The sequence below is a fragment of the Oncorhynchus nerka genome, linkage group LG24 (genome assembly GCF_034236695.1).
Source record: "Oncorhynchus nerka isolate Pitt River linkage group LG24, Oner_Uvic_2.0, whole genome shotgun sequence".
Classification (NCBI taxonomy): Eukaryota; Metazoa; Chordata; class Actinopteri; order Salmoniformes; family Salmonidae; genus Oncorhynchus; species Oncorhynchus nerka.
The window spans coordinates 48077280-48100612 of NC_088419.1; the positions used below are offsets into that span (position 1 = coordinate 48077280).

General features: G+C 43.6%; 1 protein-coding gene across 1 annotated transcript in view; it reads left to right on the forward strand.

The window, feature by feature from the left end:
- Positions 1-2487: 2487 nt before the first annotated feature.
- The window catches only part of LOC115108713 (PEX5-related protein-like), a 112291-nt gene continuing 91445 nt past the window's right edge, over positions 2488-23333 (forward strand). Inside the window, exons 1-2 of the mRNA XM_029633335.2 lie at positions 2488-2688; positions 16039-16143. Of these exons, the coding sequence (XP_029489195.2) occupies positions 2488-2688; positions 16039-16143 (306 nt within the window). The remainder of the gene's footprint in view (positions 2689-16038; positions 16144-23333) is intronic.

Consider the following 23333-nt stretch of genomic DNA (forward strand, 5'->3'; position numbering starts at 1 on the left):
GACTTATACAAGCCTTCAATTAATTCATCATGGTTAACACTGTGGATGAACGTTTATTTAAAGAGCTCGAAGAGGTCGCAAAATGGCTTAAAACATGAATACTAATTACTTTCGGCAGTGTTTATTTTGCCATTAGCCTGCACTGCATTGTAAATATACTGCCGGTGAAACACTGTGATTGGTTGGCCATAAATTGATGAGCTATTAATGTTCTTGCCAGGCTGATAGCAAAAATAATCTTGGAACCAAAAAGTGGGGTAAAAAAACTGTAAAGCTTGACCGTGTCCTAATATTAGTGACATGTATCGACTTAAAGGGTGATTGCAGAATGGCGCCGACAGATAGGGCAGCTCTGCTTCTAGCTCCTAAGCAGCTTTGCAGTATTTTTTTGCGGTGTTATTTCTTACATAATTAGGCCAGAAAATGTTTTGTGTTATTACATACAGCCGGAAATAACTTTTGGATATGAGAGCGGCTGTAAATCACTAGCATTACGACAGGGAATATGACTTTCCCGATTGGCGCGCACACCATCCACCGCTTCTGAGTATATTACTCGCTAATGTTCAGTCTCTGGATAATAAAGTACACAAGCTCAAGGCAAGAATCTCCTTCCAGAGAGACATCATTGTAACATACTCTGTTTCCCTGAAACATGGCTTTCTCAGGATATCCTGTCTTTGTCCAGCCAACTGGTTTCTCAGTAAATTGCGGAGACAGGAATAAAGAACTCTCCGGGAAGAAGAAAGGCGGGGTTGCATGTTTCATGATTAACCACTCAGGGTCCTTTTGTTCACCCAACCTAGAATACCTCACAATCAAATGCCTACAGTTTTACCTCCCAAGATAATTTTCTTCAGTTATAGTTACATCCGTGTATATTACCCTTCATGCCGATACCACAACGTCCCTCAAAGAACACACTGGACCACATATCCCGAGGCTGCATTTATTGTAGCTGGGGATTTTAACAAAGCAAATTTGAGGAAAATGCTATCGAAGTTCTATCAACACATTGACTGTAGTACTCGCGCTGCTAAAACACTCGACCACTGCTACTCCAACTACCGGGATGCTTACAAGGCGCTCCTCCACCCTCCCTTGAGCAAATCTGATCACGGCTCCATTTTGCGCCTCCCTTCCTATAGGCAGAAACTCAAACAGGAAGTACCCGTGCTAAGGACTATTCAACGCTGGTTTGAACAATCAGAAACCATGCTTCAAGATTGTTTTGATCACGTGGACTGGGATATGTTCTGGGTAGCCTCTAAGAATAACATTGATGAATACACGGATACGGTGACTAAGTTTATCAGGAAGTGTATAGGAGATGTTGAAACCACTGTGACTATTAAAAGCTACTCTAACCAGAAACCATGGATAGATGGCAGCATTCGCGCAAAACTGAAAGCGCGAACCACCACATTTAACCATGGCAAAATGACTGGGAATATGGCCGAATACAAACAGTGTAGTTTTTTCCTCCGTAAGGCAATCAAACAGGCAAAACATCAGTATAGAGACAAAGTAGAGTCGCAATTCAACGGCTCAGACATGAGACGTATGTGACAGGGTCTATAGACAATCACGGACTACAAAGGGAAAACCAGCCATGGCGTGGACACGGACGTCTTGTTTCTGGACAAGCTAAACACCTTCGCCCGCATTGAGGATAACACAATGCCACTGACGCAGACCACTACCAAGGACTGGGCTGTCCTTCTCCGTGGACGACGTGAGTAAGACATTTAAACGTGTTAACCCTCGCAAGGCTGCCGGCCCAGACGGCATCCCTAGCCGTGTCTCAGAGCATGCGCAGACCAGCTGGCTGGTGTGTTTACGGACATATTCAATCTTTTCCTATCCCAGCCTGCTGTTGCCACTTGCTTCAAGATGTCCACCATTGTTCCTGTCCCCAAGAAAGCAAAGGTAACTGAACTACATTTACATTTACATTTAAGTCATTTAGCAGACGCAAATGACTAACGCCCCGTGGCACTAACTTCTATCATCATGAAGTGCTTTGAGAGACTAGTCAAGGATCATATCACCTCTACCTTACCTGACACCCCAGACCCACTTCAATTTGCTTACCGCCCCAATAGATCCACAGACGATGCAATCGCCATCACACTGCACACTGCCCTATCCCATCTGGACAAGAGGAATACCTATGTAAGAATGCTGTTCATTGACTATAGCTCAGCATTCAACACCATAGTACTCTCCAAGCTCATCATTTAGCTTGGGGCCCTGGGTCTGAACCCCGCCCTGTGCAACTGGGTCCTGGTAGGAAACAACACCTCCACTTTCCTGATCCTCAACACTGGTTCCCCACAAGGGTGCGTTCTCAGCCCCCTCCTGTACTCCCTGTTCACACATGACTGGGTGGCCATGCACGCCTCCAACTCAAAGTTTGCAGACGACACCAGTGGTAGGCCTGATTACCAACAATGACGATACAGCATACCGAGGTGGGTGAGATCCATGGGAGTGTGGAGCCAGGAAAATAACCTCTCACTCCATGTCGACAAAACAATGGAGCAAATCGTGGACTTCAGGAAACAGCAGAGGGAGCACTCCCCTATCCACATCGACTGGAACACAGTGGAGCAGGTGGAAAGCTTCATGTTCCAGAACACTAACGATCTGAAATGGTCCACCCGCACAGACAGTGTGGTGAAGAAGGCACAACAGCTCCTCTTCAACCTCAATCTCAGGAGGCTGAAGAAATTTGGCTTGTCACCTAAAACCCTCACAAACTTTTACAGATGCACAATTGAGAACAATATGCACAATTGAGAGCATCCTGTCGGGCTGTACCACCGCCTGGTACGGCAACTGCACTGCCCGCAACCACAGGGCTCTCCATAGGGTGATGTGGTCTGCCCAACGCATCCCCGGAGGTAAACTACCTGCCCTCCAGGACACCTACAGCACCCGATGTCACAGGAAGGACAAAAAGATCATCAAGGACAACAATCACAAGAGCCACGGCCTGTTCACCCCGCTATCGTCCAGAAGGCGAGGTCAGTACAGGTGCATCAATGCTGGGACCAAGAGACTGAAAAACATCTTCTATCTCAAGGCCATCAGACTGTTAAATAGCCATCACTAGGCGGCTTCCACCCAGTTACATAACCCTGCACCTTAGAGGCTGCTGCCCTATATACATAGACTTGAAATCACTGGCCACTTCAATAATGTTTACATATTTTTGCTTTACTCATCTCGTATGTATTTACTGTATTCTATTCTGCTGTATTTTAGTCTATGCCGCTTATTGCCATTGCTCATCCTAATATTTATATATTCCTTCATTCGTTTCTTTTACTTTTAGGTGTGTATTGTTAGATATTACTGCACTGTTGGAGCTTGGAACGCAAGCATTTCGCTACACATCGGCTCAATAACATCTGCTAAACATGTGTATGTGACAAATAACATTTAATTTGATTTGACGGAGGCAGGCTTGTCCTCTTGACTGGCTCGTAGGGGAGGATGCTACCATTGTCTGTGTGATGTTACCCTTGTTGGGAAACCCTTGCTGTAATTCAATGATAGACTGGGACTTTGTTATCAGTGACTCATCCTGAATTTGCTATTCCGATCAGAAGCTCTGCTATTTTGAAGCATGGTCCTACGGTACATAGTTCTGCCTTATGACACCAATCAAATCACATCAAAATCAAATGATATTGTATTTGTCACATGCACCGAATACAACTATTGTGAACTTCACTCTGAAATGCGAGCCCTTTCCCAACAATGCCGTTAAAAAGTAAGAAAATTAACAAATAGATAAGAATTAGATAGTAACACTAAAATAACACAACAAAAGAACTAACTATCCATGTCAGTGGATGCAGTGTGATCAATCATGTATTTCCTCATGTTAACAACCCTTCACTTGGACAGAATGAGGGAAACCGTCATCGCAGAGAGCAGACAGAGGCTCTGTGCAAACTCTGCCCTTACACAGCAAGTAGTACAGTGTCTTGGTACTATACTATCCCTGAGCTTGCTGCATGGGAGTAGAGAGTATAATAACCTGGCAGGGACTGTCTAGCATCGTGATGTCCTTGCTCTGACTCCCATTTAGGCAATTTGCTCAGCTGTCCCAGCCAATCTGTAGTAGCCTCCAGCCTACAGGGTCAGATTTCTCAAACTTCGACAGCTATTATGTAGTTATTATGGTCCTTTACCCACTGAAAAAGTTTTACTTCACTGTTTCCACTCTACGTTTGCAGGTCATCTCCATAGTGATATTTGGTGGTGTAGCAGTGGAATTATAGGGATTTGGTGCAAAGGGAGTATAATGCTGTCCCTGAATACGACACGGGCAGGGGATCTGTAAAATCCTGCTGTTTCGTCAAAGCCTCGAGCTTTGTCGATGGAGCCAAGACAGGCCACAGAGGTTGGCTTTTACTGTAAGAATCCAACCAGTCCGATTACAAAACAGCACATATACCCTTGAGCTATAGCGAGACTATACGGGTCCCCATTAAAAACATATCTAAGACACTTTGTCCTCTGCTGCTTACAATTACATTTATCTTCGCCTGCTGCCAGCAAATAAAATCCATTGTTTCATCAAGGGAGAGCTGGACAACACTTCAAACACATTTAAGCAGAACTGGTGGGGATCCATTTCATAAGCTCATCTTCAATATCTTTCCGACACCAAGTATCTATCCCCCCCATCTGTTTTCGTAGTGATCCCCCTGACATTTGATCCTCAATGAGATTCTGTCCCCCCTCGCGTTACATACACTCTGTTCAGTGTGGCCTCAAGTCATTAAGTGCTGTATGTGTACACAAATAACCATCACAGCAGGGAGGCTTTTAGCAAATCACCTCAAAAGCCCTTTTGTTGACTGAGGGATTTAAGCACAGCACCAAAGCTTATATCCCATACAGACTTCCCCGTCCCAGCAGTATGGAAAGGTATCCCTGTTAGGCAAACAGTTATACACAGCTTACTGGTTAAATACTCATCTCTAAGCACTCAGCTGCTTCTAGAAATGGAGTAGGGCTTAGAATTGACTGTACATTACCGGAATAAGTGGAAATCAAAGAACTTATAGAGGATTGTGGTTCAGATACAGTACCCAGACCAGGGATGAGTGAAGATGCCGCGATCGTATCATCGCCTTTAGGTGTGCCTTTCACATATGTTTCTCGGATTCGAATCCTGCTTTGTTTAGACATGTAATCCTTGTTATGGTCCACATGAATCTATATATTTAGGCAAAGCAAATGTATTGTCCTTTGTCCTCAGAAAGAGCGTCTCTATGCTTTTCAGTTTTACGAAGCTTGTGCCCTGTTGTAGGAAAAACATAACTCGGAGATAGTCATTTGATTTAGTTACAACTGCTTCTAGCATTTTTATTCATGTTTCCTAGTGCACAAGATGACATGAGATGCGAGATAGAGATGATTAAAACAGCCTATTCTATATGACTCCAGCAACTCTAATTAGTTCAGAAGCCTGAAGTGCACTCTAGCTTAGGAGGAAATTATTTCAAAATGAGCAAAAACCCTTGCATACTGTTACTCAGTATTTGGGGCATAATGCTGTACACACGCCAGTAGTTGCAATTAAATTGAGATAATTTAGCATGTAATCAAATACAGAAGGCCCCGCATTGCAATACACGAATGCTCTATTGCAGCTGAGATTTCGGTTCAGTAAACCATGTAGCCATGTCATCATAAATCCACCTCATGAGTATTTTCATGCCAATTATGGCCTGAAGTTAGCGATGAACCCATGGTAGCGTTAATGGCAAGGAAGAGGGCCTATGAGTCTGGCACGCGAAACAAAAAGCTACTAGCCGAGCTCAGCTTGCACATTAGTGCTGTGATCACCACACAAAGAAAGCTGGTTATGGGATTGAGTACCCTGAGTGTTCCCTATGCTATAATAGGCTAACCCACAGCAGAGCTGGTGGTCTGCAGGGACAGCGGAGTTCTACTGGGACAACTCAAACATCAGAGGACTCCCCTAAGGGGTGGACAGACACAAGAGTGTGTGGCATTGATGCTGTGTGTGTGAGTGTGCAAATGCATGTGTGTGTGAAGAAGTGTGTCAACTGAGCCCACGGCTGAGATACCCAGTTGCGACGGTTCCCATTTGGAGGGACTCTGGGGGCCGGATCAGGTCCCCACTTGGCAGCTGAACTTTGCAGCGAAGCGGGGACGTTCCCTTCTGCATTTGTCTCGGCTCCATAGGATTCTACGCCATAAAAGATTCATTAACCTCGCCTTAACTACGCTCAGGACCAGGGTTCCGGCTCACGCCTTCCCGCTCTCCCTCCTTAACTAAACTGAGTCACAGTGCTCCAACAGACGCAAAGGACAGGATATTTTCCTCCTAGAAGTGTGGATATGTGTTCATCTCGGACCCGGGTAATTTTTGGTCTGCTTGAGAGTCCCAGCCATTTCCACCTGTCTTCTTTTTGAAGTCTTGGCGTGAATCCGACAGGTTGAGTCGAGGGGCCGCCAGGAGCAAGTCTGGAGATGCATCAAACAGTGGCATTAGCAACACTGATGTTACGTAACAGGGACAATATGCGAAGTGGCCAGACATGTGGCTATAGGTCCATAATGCCCAGAGTAAATTAGGGAATAGAGAAAGTTGTTGTTGTTATGTTGTGAATGTGGACCCTTTTAGCAGAGAACGTAATGCAAGAATGATGTCTTTATCTGAAATATATGCTGATGTTTGATGAACCAGCTCCATGGTTGATGAAAGAGCAAGCAGTTATTTATTTTGATGGAATTGTTAGTCCCTTGATGGAATCCTGTAAATAAGAATTTTCCACAAGCTGTAAATGTTTTTTTTTTTTATTATATACATTGAGCAAAAATATTAACGCAACATGTAATGTGTTCATCCCATGTCTCATGAGCTGAAATAAAAGATCCCATACATTTTCCATGCACACAAAAAGCTTATTTCTCTCAAATTTTGTGCACAAATGAGCATTTCTCCTTTGCCAAGATAATCCATCCACCTGAAAGGTGTGGCATATCAAGAAGCTGATTAAACAGCATGATCATTACACAGGTGTACCTTGTACTCCGTACAATAAAAGGCCACTCTAAAATGCGTAGTTTTACCACACAACACAATGCCACAGATTTATCAAGTTTTGAGCGATCGTGCAATTGGTATGCTGACTGCAGAAAAGTCATCCAGAGCTGTTGCCAGAGAATTGAATGTTAATTTCTCTACCATAAGCCGCCTTCAACGTCATTTTAGAGAATTTGGCAATACGTTCAGCCAGCCTAACAAACTGCGTGTATGGCGTTGTGTGGGCAAGCGGTTTGCTGTTATGAACAGAGTGCCCCATGGTGGTGTGGGGTTCAAGTATGGGCAGGAATAAGCTAGGGACAATGAACACGGTTGCATTTTATTGCTGGCAATTTGAATACACAGAGGTACCGTGACGAGATCCTGAGGCCCATTGCCATGTCATTAATTCGCCGCCATCACTTCATGTTTCAGCATGATAATGCACGGCCCCATGTCGCAAGGATCTATATACAATTCCTGGAAGTTGAAAATGTACCAGTTCTTCCATGTCCCGCATACTCGCCAGACATGTCACCCATTGAGCATGTTTGGGATGCTCTGAATCAACGTGTACGACAGCGTGTTCTAGTTCCCACCAATATTCAGCAGCTTTGCACAGACATTGAAGAGAAGTGGTATAACATTCCACAAGCGACAATCAACATCCTGATCAACTCCATGCAAAGGAGATGTGTCGCGCTGCATGAAGCAAATGGTGGTCACACCAGACACTGACTGGTTTTCTGATCCACGCACCTATCGTTTTTTTAAAGGTTTCTGTGACCAACAGATGTATATCTGTATTCCCAGTCATGTGAAAGCCATCAATTAGGGCTGAATTAACATATTTCGATTTACTAATTTCCTTATATGTAAAGCAGTAAAATCGTTGAAATTGTTGCATGTTGCCTTACATTTTTTGTCCAGTACAATAATGAAAACAAATTATTGCTGAACAATACAAAACTGATCTGCAAAGAGCTCCCCTCAGTTGAACTTTTGTAAGTATTCCCAGTGGAACTACCTAATTTCCTTTTTCATAATTTTCATGAACTAAGCAATGAAATTAAGTCATTCACTTCTCTCACTATAAAATCAAGGCTCACATTCACAAAGGACCTTATCTATGCATACTTTTTGGTATAAATCTGATGTAGGTTAGATTTTCCAAAATCTATTCGTTTGGAAGAATGAATTTGGTCTGGTGATGACCAAGGGATTGTAAATGTATTTACTCAGCCCAGAAACTAACAGCAACGTTTATTTACTTAGCTTAATTGCTTGTGTTAATTGCACATTTTTTATCGGTATATAGTGATGCCATGCTCACGTGTTAGTCGGATTTCCGACTTGCTAATTGGCAGCACGTGTGTAACTACAACCAGCTGGCAAGTCGGACATTTCAGTTTCCTAGTTCCGACTAGCACGTGAACACTGCATGACAAAAGAAGCCATAAAGAACACTCACAGTTTTGTAGAAACTAACTATATTACACTCTAATGTACTTGTCTAATGACACTCTAATGTACTTGTCCTCTTGCTCAGTTGTGCACCTGGGCCTCCCACTCCTCTTTCTATTCTGGTTAGAGACAGTTTGTGCTGTTCTGTGAAGGGAGTAGGACACAGTGTTGTGCAAGATCTTCAGTTTCTTGGCAATTTCTCACATGGAATAGCCTTCATTTCTCAGAACAAGAATAGACTGACGAGTTTCAGAAGAAAGTTCTTTGTTTCTGGTTGTTTTGAGCCTTTAATCGAACCCACAAATGCTGATGCTCCAGATACTCAACTAGTCTAAAGAAGGCCAGTTTTATTACTCCTTTAATCAGAACAAAAGTTTTTTGCAACATAATTGCAAAAGGGTTTTCTAATAATCAATTAGTCTTTTAAAATGATAACATTTACATTTACATTTAAGTCATTTAGCAGACGCTCTTATCCAGAGCGACTTACAAATTGGTGCTTTCACCTTATGACATCCAGTGGAACAGCCACTTTACAATAGTACATCTAGGTCTTTTAAGGGGGGTGAGAAGGATTACTTTATCCTATCCTAGGTATTCCTTAAAGAGGTGGGGTTTCAGGTGTCTCCGGAAGGTGGTGATTGACTCCGCTGTCCTGGCGTCGTGAGGGAGTTTGTTCCACCATTGGGGGGCCAGAGCAGCGAACAGTTTTGACTGGGCTGAGCGGGAACTGTACTTCCTCAGTGGTAGGGAGGCGAGCAGGCCAGAGGTGGATGAACGCAGTGCCCTTGTTTGGGTGTAGGGCCTGATCAGAGCCTGGAGGTACTGAGGTGCCGTTCCCCTCACAGCTCCGTAGGCAAGCACCATGGTCTTGTAGCGGATGCGAGCTTCAACTGGAAGCCAGTGGAGAGAGCGGAGGAGCGGGGTGACGTGAGAGAACTTGGGAAGGTTGAACACCAGACGGGCTGCGGCGTTCTGGATGAGTTGTAGGGGTTTAATGGCACAGGCAGGGAGCCCAGCCAATAGCGAGTTGCAGTAATCCAGACGGGAGATGACAAGTGCCTGGATTAGGACCTGCGCCGCTTCCTGTGTGAGGCAGGGTCGTACTCTGCGGATGTTGTAGAGCATGAACCTACAGGAACGGGCCACCGCCTTGATGTTAGTTGAGAACGACAGGGTGTTGTCCAGGATCACGCCAAGGTTCTTAGCGCTCTGGGAGGAGGACACGATGGAGTTGTCAACCGTGATGGCCAGATCATGGAACGGGCAGTCCTTCCCCCGGGAGGAAGAGCAGCTCCGTCTTGCCGAGGTTCAGCTTGAGGTGGTGATCCGTCATCCACACTGATATGTCTGCCAGACATGCAGAGATGCGATTCGCCACCTGGTCATCAGAGGGGGGGAAAGGAGAAGATTAATTGTGTGTCGTCTGCATAGCAATGATAGGAGAGACCATGTGAGGTTATGACAGAGCCAAGTGACTTGGTGTATAGCGAGAGTAGGAGAGGGCCTAGAACAGAGCCCTGGGGGACACCAGTGGTGAGAGCGCGTGGTGAGGAGACAGATTCTCGCCACGCCACCTGGTAGGAGCGACCTGTCAGGTAGGACGCAATCCAAGCATGGGCCGCGCCGGAGATGCCCAACTCGGAGAGGGTGGAGAGGAGGATCTGATGGTTCACAGTATCGAAGGCAGCCGATAGGTCTAGAAGGATGAGAGCAGAGGAGAGAGAGTTAGCTTTAGCAGTGCGGAGTGCCTCCGTGATACAGAGAAGAGCAGTCTCAGTTGAATGACTAGTCTTGAAACCTGACTGATTTGGATCAAGAAGGTCATTCTGAGAGAGATAGCGGGAGAGCTGGCCAAGGACGGCACGTTCAAGAGTTTTGGAGAGAAAAGAAAGAAGGGATACTGGTCTGTAGTTGTTGACATCGGAGGGATCGAGTGTAGGTTTTTTCAGAAGGGGTGTAACTCTCGCTCTCTTGAAGACGGGAGGGACGTAGCCAGCGGTCAGGGATGAGTTGATGAGCGAGGTGAGGTAAGGGAGAAGGTCACCGGAGATGGTCTGGAGAAGAGAGGAGGGGATAGGGTCAAGCGGGCAGGTTGTTGGGCGGCCGGCCGTCACAAGACGCGAGATGTCATCTGGAGAGAGAGGGGAGAAAGAGGTCAGAGCACAGGGTAGGGCAGTGTGAGCAGAACCTGCGGTGTCGTTTGACTTAGCAAACGAGGATCGGATGTCGTCGACCTTCTTTTCAAAATGGTTGACGAAGTCATCTGCAGAGAGGAGGAGGGGGGAGGGGAGGAGAAGGTGGCAAAGAGCTTCCTAGGGTTAGAGGCAGATGCTTGGAATTTAGAGTGGTAGAAAGTGGCTTTAGCAGCAGAGACAGAGGAGGAAAATGTAGAGAGGAGGGAATGAAAGGATGCCAGGTCCGCAGGGAGGCGAGTTTTCCTCCATTTCCGCTCGGCTGCCCGGAGCCCTGTTCTGTGAGCTCGCAATGAGTCGTCGAGCCACGGAGCGGGAGGGGAGGACCGAGCCGGCCTGGAGGATAGGGGACATAGAGAGTCAAAGGATGCAGAAAGGGAGGAGAGGAGGGTTGAGGAGGCAGAATCAGGAGATAGGTTGGAGAAGGTTTGAGCAGAGGGAAGAGATGATAGGATGGAAGAGGAGAGAGTAGCGGGGGAGAGAGAGCGAAGGTTGGGACGGCGCGATACCATCCGAGTAGGGGCAGTGTGGGAGGTGTTGGATGAGAGCGAGAGGGAAAAGGATACAAGGTAGTGGTCGGAGACTTGGAGGGAGTTGCAATGAGGTTAGTGGAAGAACAGCATCTAGTAAAGATGAGGTCGAGCGTATTGCCTGCCTTGTGAGAGGGTGAGGTCAAAAGAGGAGAGGAGTGGAAAGAAGGAGGCAGAGAGGAATGAGTCAAAGGTAGACGTGGGGAGGTTAAAGTCGCCCAGAACTGTGAGAGGTGAGCCGTCCTCAGGAAAGGAGCTTATCAAGGCATCAAGCTCATTGATGAACTCTCCGAGGGAACCTGGAGGGCGATAAATGATAAGGATGTTAAGCTTGAAAGGGCTGGTAACTGTGACAGCATGGAATTCAAAGGAAGCGATAGACAGATGGGTAAGGGGAGAAAGAGAGAATGACCACTTGGGAGAGATGAGGATCCCGGTGCCACCACCCCACTGACCAGAAGCTCTCGGGGTGTGCGAGAGCACGTGGGCGGACGAAGAGAGAGCAGTAGGAGTAGCGGTGTTGTCTGTGGTGATCCATGTTTCCGTCAGTGCCAAGAAGTCGAGGGACTGGAGGGAGGCATAGGCTGAGATGAACTCTGCCTTGTTGGCCGCAGATCGGCAGTTCCAGCGGCTACCGGAGACCTGGAACTCCACGTGGGTCGTGCGCGCTGGGACCACCAGATTAGGGTGGCCGCGGCCATGCGGTGTGGAGCGTTTGTATGGTCTGTGCAGAGAGGAGAGAACAGGGATAGACAGACACATAGTTGACAGGCTAGAGAAGAGGCTACGCTAATGCAGAGGAGATTGGAATGACAAGTGGACTACACGTCTCGAATATTCAGAAAGTTAAGCTTACGTAGCAAGAATCTAATTGACTAAAATGATTAAAATGATACAGTACTGCTGAGGTAGGCTAGCTGCGTTGATAACTTGGATTAGCTAACACAACGTCATCCGCAGAGTACGACCCTGCCTCACACAGGAAGCGGCGCAGGTCCTAATCCAGGCACTTGTCATCTCCCGTCTGGATTACTGCAACTCGCTGTTGGCTGGGCTCCCTGCCTGTGCCATTAAACCCCTACAACTCATCCAGAACGCCGCAGCCCGTCTGGTGTTCAACCTTCCCAAGTTCTCTCACGTCACCCCGCTCCTCCGCTCTCTCCACTGGCTTCCAGTTGAAGCTCGCATCCGCTACAAGACCATGGTGCTTGCCTACGGAGCTGTGAGGGGAACGGCACCTCAGTACCTCCAGGCTCTGATCAGGCCCTACACCCAAACAAGGGCACTGCGTTCATCCACCTCTGGCCTGCTCGCCTCCCTACCACTGAGGAAGTACAGTTCCCGCTCAGCCCAGTCAAAACTGTTCGCTGCTCTGGCCCCCCAATGGTGGAACAAACTCCCTCACGACGCCAGGACAGCGGAGTCAATCACCACCTTCCGGAGACACCTGAAACCCCACCTCTTTAAGGAATACCTAGGATAGGATAAAGTAATCCTTCTCACCCCCCCTTAAAAGACCTAGATGCACTATTGTAAGGTGGCTGTTCCACTGGATGTCATAAGGTGAAAGCACCAATTTGTAAGTCGCTCTGGATAAGAGCGTCTGCTAAATGACTTAAATGTAAATGTAAACAACGTGCCATTGGAACAGAGGAATGATGGTTGCTGATAATGGGCCTCTTACGCCTATGTAAATATTCAATAAAAAATCTGCCGTTTCCAGCTACAATAGTCATTTACAACATTAACAATGTCTACATTGTATTTCTGATCAATTTGATGTGACCCCAAACTGTTGAAGACACAATACCTCCTACACAATCCACAGTTCATTGGACATATTTTGCAACATAGAACTATTATAACTCACTCTCCTTTGCCTGCTGCCATTTTTCTTGATATATCATCAACCACTCAAAAGATTAGTGGAAATACATATTTAGCCAAAGAATATACATTACCAGTAAAAAGTTTGGACACACCTACTCACTGAAGTTTATTTTTTGTTGCTATTTTCTACATTGTAGAATAATTGTGAAGACATCAAAACTATTAAATATCACATATGGAATCATGTATTAAGCAAGAAAGTTTTAAGCAAATCAAAATATATTTCACATTTTAGTTTATGCAAAGTAGCCACCCGTTGCATTGATGACAGCTTTGCACACACTTGGAATTCTCTCAACCAGCTTCACCTGGAATGCTTTTCCAACAGTCTTGAAGGAGAAGCCTAGGCAGTTAACCCACTGTTCCTAGGCCGTCATTGAAAATAAGAATTTGTTCTTAACTGACTTGCCTAGTAAAATAAAGGTAAAATAAAAAATAAAAAATACATATGCTGAGCACTTGTTGGCTGCTTTTCCTTCACTTTGCGGTCCAACTCATCCCAAACCATCTCGACTGTGTTGAGGTTGGGTGATTGTGGAGACCAGGTTATCTGGTGGGGTGGCAGGTAGCCTAGTGGTTAGAGCGTTGGGCCAGTAACCGAAAGGTTGCTAGATCGAATCCCTGAGCTGACAAGGTAAAAATCTGTCGTTCTGCCCCTGAACAAGGCTGTTAACCCACTATTCCAAGGCCGTCATTGTTAATAAGAATTTGTTCTTAACTGACTTGCCTCGTAACATAAATACAAAAACTCCATCACTCTCCTTCTTGGTCAAATATCCCTTACACAGGTGTGTTGGGTCATTGTCCTGTTGAAAAACAAATGATAGTCCCACTAAGCTCAAACTAGATGGGATAGCGTATCGATGCAGAATACTGTGGTAGACATGCTGGTTAATTGTGCCTTGAATTCTAAATAAATCACTGATAGTGTCACCAGCAAAACACCCCCACACCATCAAACTTCCTCCTCCATGCTTCATGGAGTGTGGGAAACACACATGCGGAGATCATCCGTTCACCTACTCTGCGTCTCAACAAAGGACAGATTTCCACCGGTCTAATGTCCATTGCTCGTGTTTCTTGGTCCAAGCAAGTCTCTTCTTATTATTGGTGTTCTTTAGTAGTGTTTTTTTTTGCAGCAATTTGACCATGAAGGCCTGATTCACACAGTCTCCTCTGAACAGTTGATGTTGAGATGTGTCTGTTACTTTAACTTTTTGAAGCATTTATTTGGGTTGCAATCTGAAGTGCAGTTAACTCTAATGAACTTATCCTCTGCAGCAGAGGTAACTCTGGGTCTTCCATTCCTGTGGCGGTCCTCTTGAGAGCACCAGTTTCATCATAGCGCGTCATGGTTTTTGCGACTGCACTTGAAGAAACTTTCAAAGCTCTTAAAATTTTACTTGTCTGACCTTCATGTCTTCAAGTAATAATGGACGGTCATTTCTCTTTGCTTATTTGAGCTGTTCTTGCCACAATATGCACTTGGTATTTTACCAAATAGGGCTGTCTTCTGTATACCAGCCCTACCTTGTCACAACACAACTGATTGGCTCAAACACATTGGGAAGGAAAGAAATTCCACAAATGAACTTTTAACAAGGCACACCTGTTAATGAAAGACATTCCAGGTGACTACCTCATGATGCTGGTTGCGAGAATGCCAAGAGTGTGCAAAGCTGTCATCAAGGCAAAGGGTGGCTACTTTGAAGAATCTTAAAACAACATGAGAATACCTTTTGATTTGTTTAACACTTTTGTGGCTAATACATGATTCCATATGTGTTTTTTCATTCACTATTCTTCTACAATGTAGAAAATTGTAAAAAAAATAAATAAAGAAAAACCCTTGAATGAGTAGGTGTGTCCAAACGTTTGATTGGGACTCTATACAGTTGGGTTCAATTAGTGTTGGTGGAGTGTGGATGCAGGTGGCTGTACGGTTCTCTTTGGGGACGGTACTTTGAGGCAATGCGCACAAATTGTGCCATGATATTTGAATAAAGCTTACTGGGAGCACCGGGTCAATTGAGGAAAATTCTTATTCTCTAATACAGGTTATAGTGAAAGTACAAAGGGCCCTAGACAATCGAATTAGGTAACAGAGTTTCCACTATGTCAAAAACAACAGTCTCACTACACAGCATGACATTTTGTAATTGATATTCAGCTAAATTTGTGTCTGTTTCCTATGGTAGACATTGTTTTGTTGAATAGACTTCGATTCTCGCAAGAATAATTTTGTTTCCTACTTTGGAAACCTGTTTGGACATGTTTGATTGTATAGGGCTTCTGCATACTGCATTTATAAAGACTTGGTCATTTCCCTGTACATACAGTGTGTGAAATACATGAATGCAAAAAATATATATATCTGCTATTTATTTTGATGGCTTAGAGTACATTTATTATCACAGTGCTTTCCCAAGGGATATACATTTAACCTAAGTCTGGGGGGTGTGCATAGGTGTGGGATGGGAGAGGTCACACTGAGAAGTGATTGCAACTTTACAGTATGGCCATGCTCCCTTGGCGGTCGTCCAATAGACATGAGTTCTAAGCAATGAGAGACTAACTAGCACATTCCTGATGATATCTGTGTTGTATATCTAATCATCATTAGAGATACGAGCTATATCAGATCAAACTCCTAAAGATAACAAGAGACCATGCTCATCTGTGTATAGTGACTCCTCCATAGCCATTGTCATAGCATTGTGGATATGTTTTCAATCGATGTTGCTGTTTTTTCCTAGCTCACCATAGCCTATCATATAATTCCATAATCATAAAGTAAAGTTGGTAAGATGCCCTAGAGGGCAAAAACATTGACTGAACGAATTGTCCTGACACGAGTCATTGTTGATTTCACCCGTTATAGGGAAGAGACTCTAGGGGTGCAGATAAGACTGTTGCCATGGTCCTGAAGGAGATACCAAGTAAGGCGTCTTCCGAAGGGAAACCCCTCCTGACGGTGACAACCAAGGTGGGCAGAACCATCGCAACCCCCCCCTTCCCCATCCCTCCCTGAAGGTTCCTCTTATTTTTGGTGGTGATAAAATCAATGGCAAGGCTTTGGGAATCCTATATCTACTCTCCACTCTTGAGCCTAACTCGATCCTATATTATTAACCTCACAACAGCAAAAAGCAACATTGATTTTATTTCATTTTTCAGCTGCTCTATAGGGTATAAAATGCATGCCACAGTTCGTTCTGCATCACCAACTAAAAACCAGTCAGTATTTTAGCTGTAGCAAGGAATGACATTTTGTCTGAATGACATTTCATTGATTTCATTGATTTATTTTAATTATATCTTATGTAACTTGAGCCTTTAATTTAATATTTTTTGCAGCAGCAAAACCTTATCGTAGCCACACGCAATGTTTGTAAGAATCGTGAGTGAGAGTGCCTCAGCTGTCACTTATCGTTTAAAAAAAAACTGTAATTAGAAATTCAAATACCCTGCTATTTGTATTTATTTTGATTGTAGAATTTCCCCCACTTTTCTCAGGGATACAATTACTACACATTACCAAATGAGCCTACCCAATCAGATAGTCTCAGCAGAATAAGCAATTAGGTCCTTTATCAGGAAAAAGTATAGCACATTTCCAAGGCAGTTTAGGAAAACGCACACCCCCAATGCACATTTTTACACCTCATAAGCAGCTAAACTTTGCTAATATGCATGCATTTCCATAATGCAACATTTCTCTTCTTGTAGATGTAGTTGATTTTCAATGTGCTTTTCAGTGTTGCTTTGCTTTGAAGCAATATGTGGATGGTATGGACCCCGTTTTCTGTGTTTGATATAAATGTGCTTGGTGTGTGTATGTTTGTGTGTGTGCATGTGCGAGTTTCTCTGCTGTGGTTACAGTATAGTGTTGTGCTGATGTATACGTTTAAAAATGTGCTCTGTAGCCTTCGACATTCTAAGTTGTTGCATAAAATGCCATGATGTGTTTGTTGAATGAAGATGTATTTTTATATAGGCTTTTTATATTTTTTAAAATGTTTAATCCCAACCAATCCCAATGCACTCTATAGTGCTGCATAACAAAATGTTTATTGTGTGCTTATTTGTAATAAAATCTAGTATTATCTAATAATTCAGCTGGAAAATGCAGTGTTTGCTGACTGTCTTTTGTTAGCAAGGCCTCTCTCCGGTCCTTTTCTTTTTGACTTAACTTTCCTTTCCGTACATTTGTTTAAAACAACTGTAATTTTTTACTTCCAGACTTAAATAAAGCTGAACATTCTTGCTGACTAATTCCATAATCAAATGGGGACTTGGTGCATAACTAGATATAGATCAGCTACAAAATAAAAAAACAGACAGGTGCATTAAATGAACAAGAAACCACCTACCTTCACAAGTCTGAGAAGTAAATGGCAAGACTCGACTGCTCAACGAATGTATTAATAATGTGTCATTAAGACATGTTGTCACACACATTTTGCAACATGACAACACATACCACATCACACAACAATATGCATCTCTCAATATGAAAGGGGCAAAAGGTGAATTAGTTAATTTGAAAGTACATTGAACAAAAATATGCATGTAAAGTGTTGGTCCCATATTTCATGAACTGAAATAAAAGATTTCAGAAATGTTCCATGTGCACCCAAAAAATGTTTGTTTCAAATTTTGTCTACACATTTGTTTACATCCCTGTTAATGAATATTTATCCTTTGACAAGAAAATCCATCCACCTGATGAACAGAGTGCCCCATGATGGCGGTGGGGTTATGGCATGGGCAGGCATAAGCTACGGACAATAAACACAATTGTATTTTATCGATGGCATTTTGATTACACAAAAATACCGTGACGAGATCCTGAGGCCCATTGTAGAGGTCGACCGATTTCAAGTTTTCAAAACAATCTGATTTTTTTTTTTTACACCTTTATTTAACTAGGCAAGTCAGTTAAAAGAACACATTCTTATTTTCAATGACGGCCTAGGACGGCCTAGGAACGGTGGGTTAACTGCCTTTTTCAGTGGCAGAACAACAGATTTTTACCTTGTCAGCTCTAGGATTCAATCTTGCAACCTTAACTAGTCCAATGCTCTAACCACCTGCTTTACATTGCACTCCACGAGGAGTCTGCCTGTTACGCGAATGCAGTAAGAAGCCAAGGTAAGTTGCCAGCTAGCATTAAACTTATCTTATAAAAAACAATCAATCAATCATAATCACTAGTTAACTACACATGGTTGATGATATTACAAGTTTATCTAGCGTGTCCTGCGGTGCGCATTCGCAAAAAAGGACTGTTGTTGCTCCAATGTGTACCTAACCATAAACATCAATGCCTTTCTTAAAATCAATACACAAGTACATATTTTTAAACCTGCATATTTAGTTAATATTGCCTGTGTCACTTCTCTTGCAACAGAGTCAGGGTATACGCAGCAGTTTGGGCCGCCTGGCTTGTTGTGAACAGTGTGAAGACTATTTCTTCCTAACAAAGACAGCCCACTTCGCCCAACGGGGGATGATTTAACTAAAGTGCATTTGCTAAAAAAGCACAATCGTTGCATGACTGTACCTAACCATTAACATCAATGCCTTTCTTAAAATCAATACACAGAAGTATATATTTTTAAACCTGCATATTTAGCTAAAAGAAATCCAGGTTAGCAGGCAATAACAACCAGGTGAAATTGTGTCACTTCTCTTGCATTCATTGGACGCAGAGTCAGGGTACATGCAACAGTTTGGGCCGCCTGGCTAGGTTGCGAACTAATTTGCCCGAATTTTACGTAATTATGACATAACATTGAAAGTTGTGCAATGTAACAGGAATATTTAGACTTATGGATGCCAGACCAAAGGACAAATTTCCACCGGTCTAATGTCCATTGCTCGTGCTTCTTGGCCCAAGTATTTCTCTTCTTCTTATTGGTGTCCTTTAGTAGTGATTTCTTAGCAGCAATTCGACCATGAAGGCCTGATTCACACAGTCTCTTCTGAATAGTTGATGTTGAGATATGTCTGTCACTCTGTGAAACATTCATTTGGGCTGCAATTTCTGAGGCTGGTAACTCTAACGAACATATCCTCTAGAGCAGGGGTAACTCTTGGTCTTCCTTTCCTGTAGTGGTCCTCATGAGAGCCATATCCATCACTTGAAGAAACCTTCAAAGTTCTTGACATTTTCCATATTGACTGAACTTCATTTCTTAAAGTAATGATGGACTGTCATTTCTCTTTGTTTATTTAAACTGTTCTTGCCCTACCTTGTCACAACACAACTGATTGGCTCAAATGCATTAAGAATGAAAGAAATTCCACAAATGAACTTTTAAGAAGGCACACCTGTTGCTTTCCAGGTGACTACCTCATGAAGCTGGTTGAGAGAATGCCAAGCGTGTACTATAAATTATGTGTGTCGCGCCACTACAAATATTGCCTGTGACTCTTTCAGATTATAATCCCCTGGTTACCCAAGTGGATGTGAGCTTTATTAAGATAAATAAAACAAAATGTTGCCATTTTAATACAACCCTTATTCAAAACAAATTGTTTGTGGTTGTATTTCAAGCCGAAATAGTTTAATTCTTTGCAAAAAACAATGACTTTGTAGAGAACTCAAGGTTTACATGGATGGCTACTAGAGGGTTTATCAGAGACTTTACATCATATTTTTGTGTCTCACCTCAATAAAACCAGGAATCAAAGACTATTGGAGAAACCTGAAACCTGAAAAATAATTACTCAAATAATACCAGCAATGATTTTAGGGTGGTTAAACTGGAACTGAATTACTTGATTAAGGAGAACTGAGTTCATCATGTGAATTAATTGGCCCTCATCTATCTTCAGAGTTCATACTAGGTGACCTAAACTGGGATATGCTTAACACCCCAGCCATCCTACAATCTAAGCTAGATGCCCTCAATCTCACACAAATTATCAAAGAACCTACCAGGTACAACCCTAAATCTGTAACCATGGGCACCCTCTTAGATATCATTCTGACCAACTAGCCCTCCAAATACACCTCTGCTGTCTTCAACCAGGATCTCAGCGATCACTGCCTCATTGCCTGCATCCGCTATGGGTCCGCGGTCAAACGACCGGTGCTTTCCTCACCATCTTAAATAAGCATGCCCCGTTAAAAAAATGTAGAACTAAGAACAGATATAGCCCTTTGTTCACCCCAGACTTGACTGCCTTTGACCAGCGCAAAAACATCCTGTGGCACTACAAATACCTAGGTGTCTGGTTAGACTGTAAACTCTCCTTCCAGACTCACATTAAGCATCTCTCCAATCCAAAATCAAATCTAGAATTGGCTTCCTATTTCTCAACAAAGCCTCCTTCACTCATGCTGCCAAACATACCCTCATAAAACTGACTATCCTACCGATCCTTGACTTTGGCGATGTCATTTACAAAATGGCCTCCAACACTCTACTCAGCAAACTGGATGTAGTCTATCACAGTGCCATCCGTTTTGTCACCAATGCCCCATATACTACCCACCACTGTGACATGTATGCTCTCGTTGGTTGGCCCTCACTTCATATTCGTCGCCAAACCCACTGGAGCCAGGTCATCTAGAAGTCTTTGCTAGGTAAAGACCCACCTTATCTCAGCCCACTGGTCACCATAGCAACACCCACTCATAGCTCGCGCTCCAGCAGGTATATTTCACTGGTCATCCCCAAAGCCAACACCTCATTTGGCCGCCTTTCCTTCCAGTTCTCTGCTGCCAATAACTGGAACGAATAGCAAAAATCACTGAAGCTGGAGACTTATATCTCCCTCTCTAACTTTAAGCATCAGCTGTCAAAGCAGCTTACCGATCACTGTACCTGTACAGAGCCAATCTGTAAATAGCACACCCAACTACCTCATCCCCATATTGTTAGTTATCTTTTTGCTCTTTTGCACCCCAGTATCTCTACTTGCACATCATCTTCTATCACTCCAGTGTTAATGCTATTTGCACACTCACTACATAGATTTTTTTTCTATTGTGTTATTGACAGTACATTTGTTTATGTGTAACTCTGTGTTGATGTTTTTGTCGCACAGCTTTATTTTATCTTGACCAGGTCGCAGTTGTAAATGAGAACTTGTTCTCAACTGGCCTACCTGGTTAAATAAAGGTGAAATCATGCATAGAGTGAGGCATTTTATCATGCATAGAGTGAGGCAGAACTATTATTTTAATGGGAGCAAACCAAGTAGGCTTCTAGCCTTAAAATGGAAAAAAGTGAATCTTGTACGACTATGGAATCTATTCAATCCCCATCTAAAAGCGTACTTTCTGATCCACAGGAAATTAATGCAACATTTCACTCTTTTTTCCAGGAGTTATATAAATCGTATATCCAGTTTGAGCCAGACGAATGCAAGCCTTTTTTTGATAACCTTGATTTGCCCGTATTGGATGAGAAGCAATCTGTGGATCTGGGGCGACCCATCTCATTAGAGGACCTGGAATCGGTGCTGAATAAAATGCAGTCAGTCTATGACTAAGGTCTTTGACAATTTTTAGGGCCTTCTCTGACACCGCCTGGTATAGAGGTCCTGGATGGCAGGAATCTTGGCCCCAGTGATGTACTGGGCCGTATGCACTACTCTCTGTAGTGCCTTGCGGTCGGAGGTCAAGCAGTTGCCATACCAGGCAGTGATGCAACCAGTCAGGGATGCTCTCGATGGCGCAGCTGTATAACTTTGAGGATCTGAGGACCCATCGCAAATCTTTTCAGTCTCCCGAGGGGGAATAGATTTTGTAGTGCCCTCTTCACGACTGTCTTGTTGTGCTTGGACCATGATGGTTTGATGGTGATGTGGACACCAAGGAACTTCAAGCTCTCAACCTGCTCCACTACAGCCCCATTGATAAGAATGGGGGCGTGCTCGGTCCACCTTTTCCTGTTGTCCACAATCATCTGCTTTGTCTTGATCACGTTGCGGGAGAGGTTGTTGTCCTGGCACCGCACGGCCAGGTCTCTGACCTCCTCCCTATAGGCTGTCTCGTTATTGTCGGTGATCAGGCCTACCACTGTTGTGTCATCGGCAAACTTAATGATGGTGTTGGAGTCGTGCCTGGCCATGTAGTCATGAGTGAACAGGGACTGCAGGAGGGGACTGAGCACACACCACTGAGGGGCCCCTGTGTTGAAGATCAGTGTGGCAGATGTGCTGTTACCTACCCTTACCACCTGGAGGCGACCCATCAGGAAGTCCAGGATCCAGTTGCAGAGGGAGGTGTTTAGTCCCAGGGTCCTTAGCTTATTGATGAGCTTTGAGGACACTATGGTGTTGGTTAGGGGATCGTATGTAATCATTTCACTGTTAGGTCTTCAGCTGTTGTATAAGTAGTTCACTGTAAGGTCTACAGCTGTTGTATTCGGCGCATGTGACTAATACAATTTGATGTGTAGATAATTTTTTCTATACTATTCTACGTAATCTCATTCACTTAATAATGCTTACATATCTTGCATTACTCATCTCATATGTATATACTGTTTTTCTATACTATTCTACTGTATCTTAGTCCGTTCAGCTCTGACATCGCTCGTCCATATGTATATAGTCTTAATTCATTCCTACTTAGATTTGTGTGTGTTTGGTATATGTTGTGCAATTTGTCAGATATTACTTGTTAGATATTACTGCACTGTCGGAGCTAGAAGCACAAGCATTTCGCTACACCCGCAATATCATCTGCTAATCATGTGTATGTGACCAATAAATATGATTGGATTTTAACACAACAAAATGCGTTTTGAATACTTTCTGAAGATACTGTAAAGTTTGCATGTGAAAAATGACATACTTTCAGTTGTTCTGAACTCTAAAGAGCGCTAAAAGAGCAAAAGGGTCGCTCGGCTGGTGCCATCACATGCGCAGATCAAATACATAGCTGGAACTCCGATTAAGGTATTTACATGTCCTAATAATTTGAAAGAATGCTCAGAAACCAGGTGTTTTAATTGTCGTATGCTTACTTAGATTATGACTGTACTTCGATTAAGATAAGTAGAGTAAGGTGTTTACATGACTAATGTCATACACTGCCTATAATAAAAATCTGTTTAATATTGAATTATTAGTGCATGTACTGTAAATGTACTCCTCAATAATAAGTCTGAAGCATACCTGCAGTACAACTGTACAGGTATAGTAACAATGGAG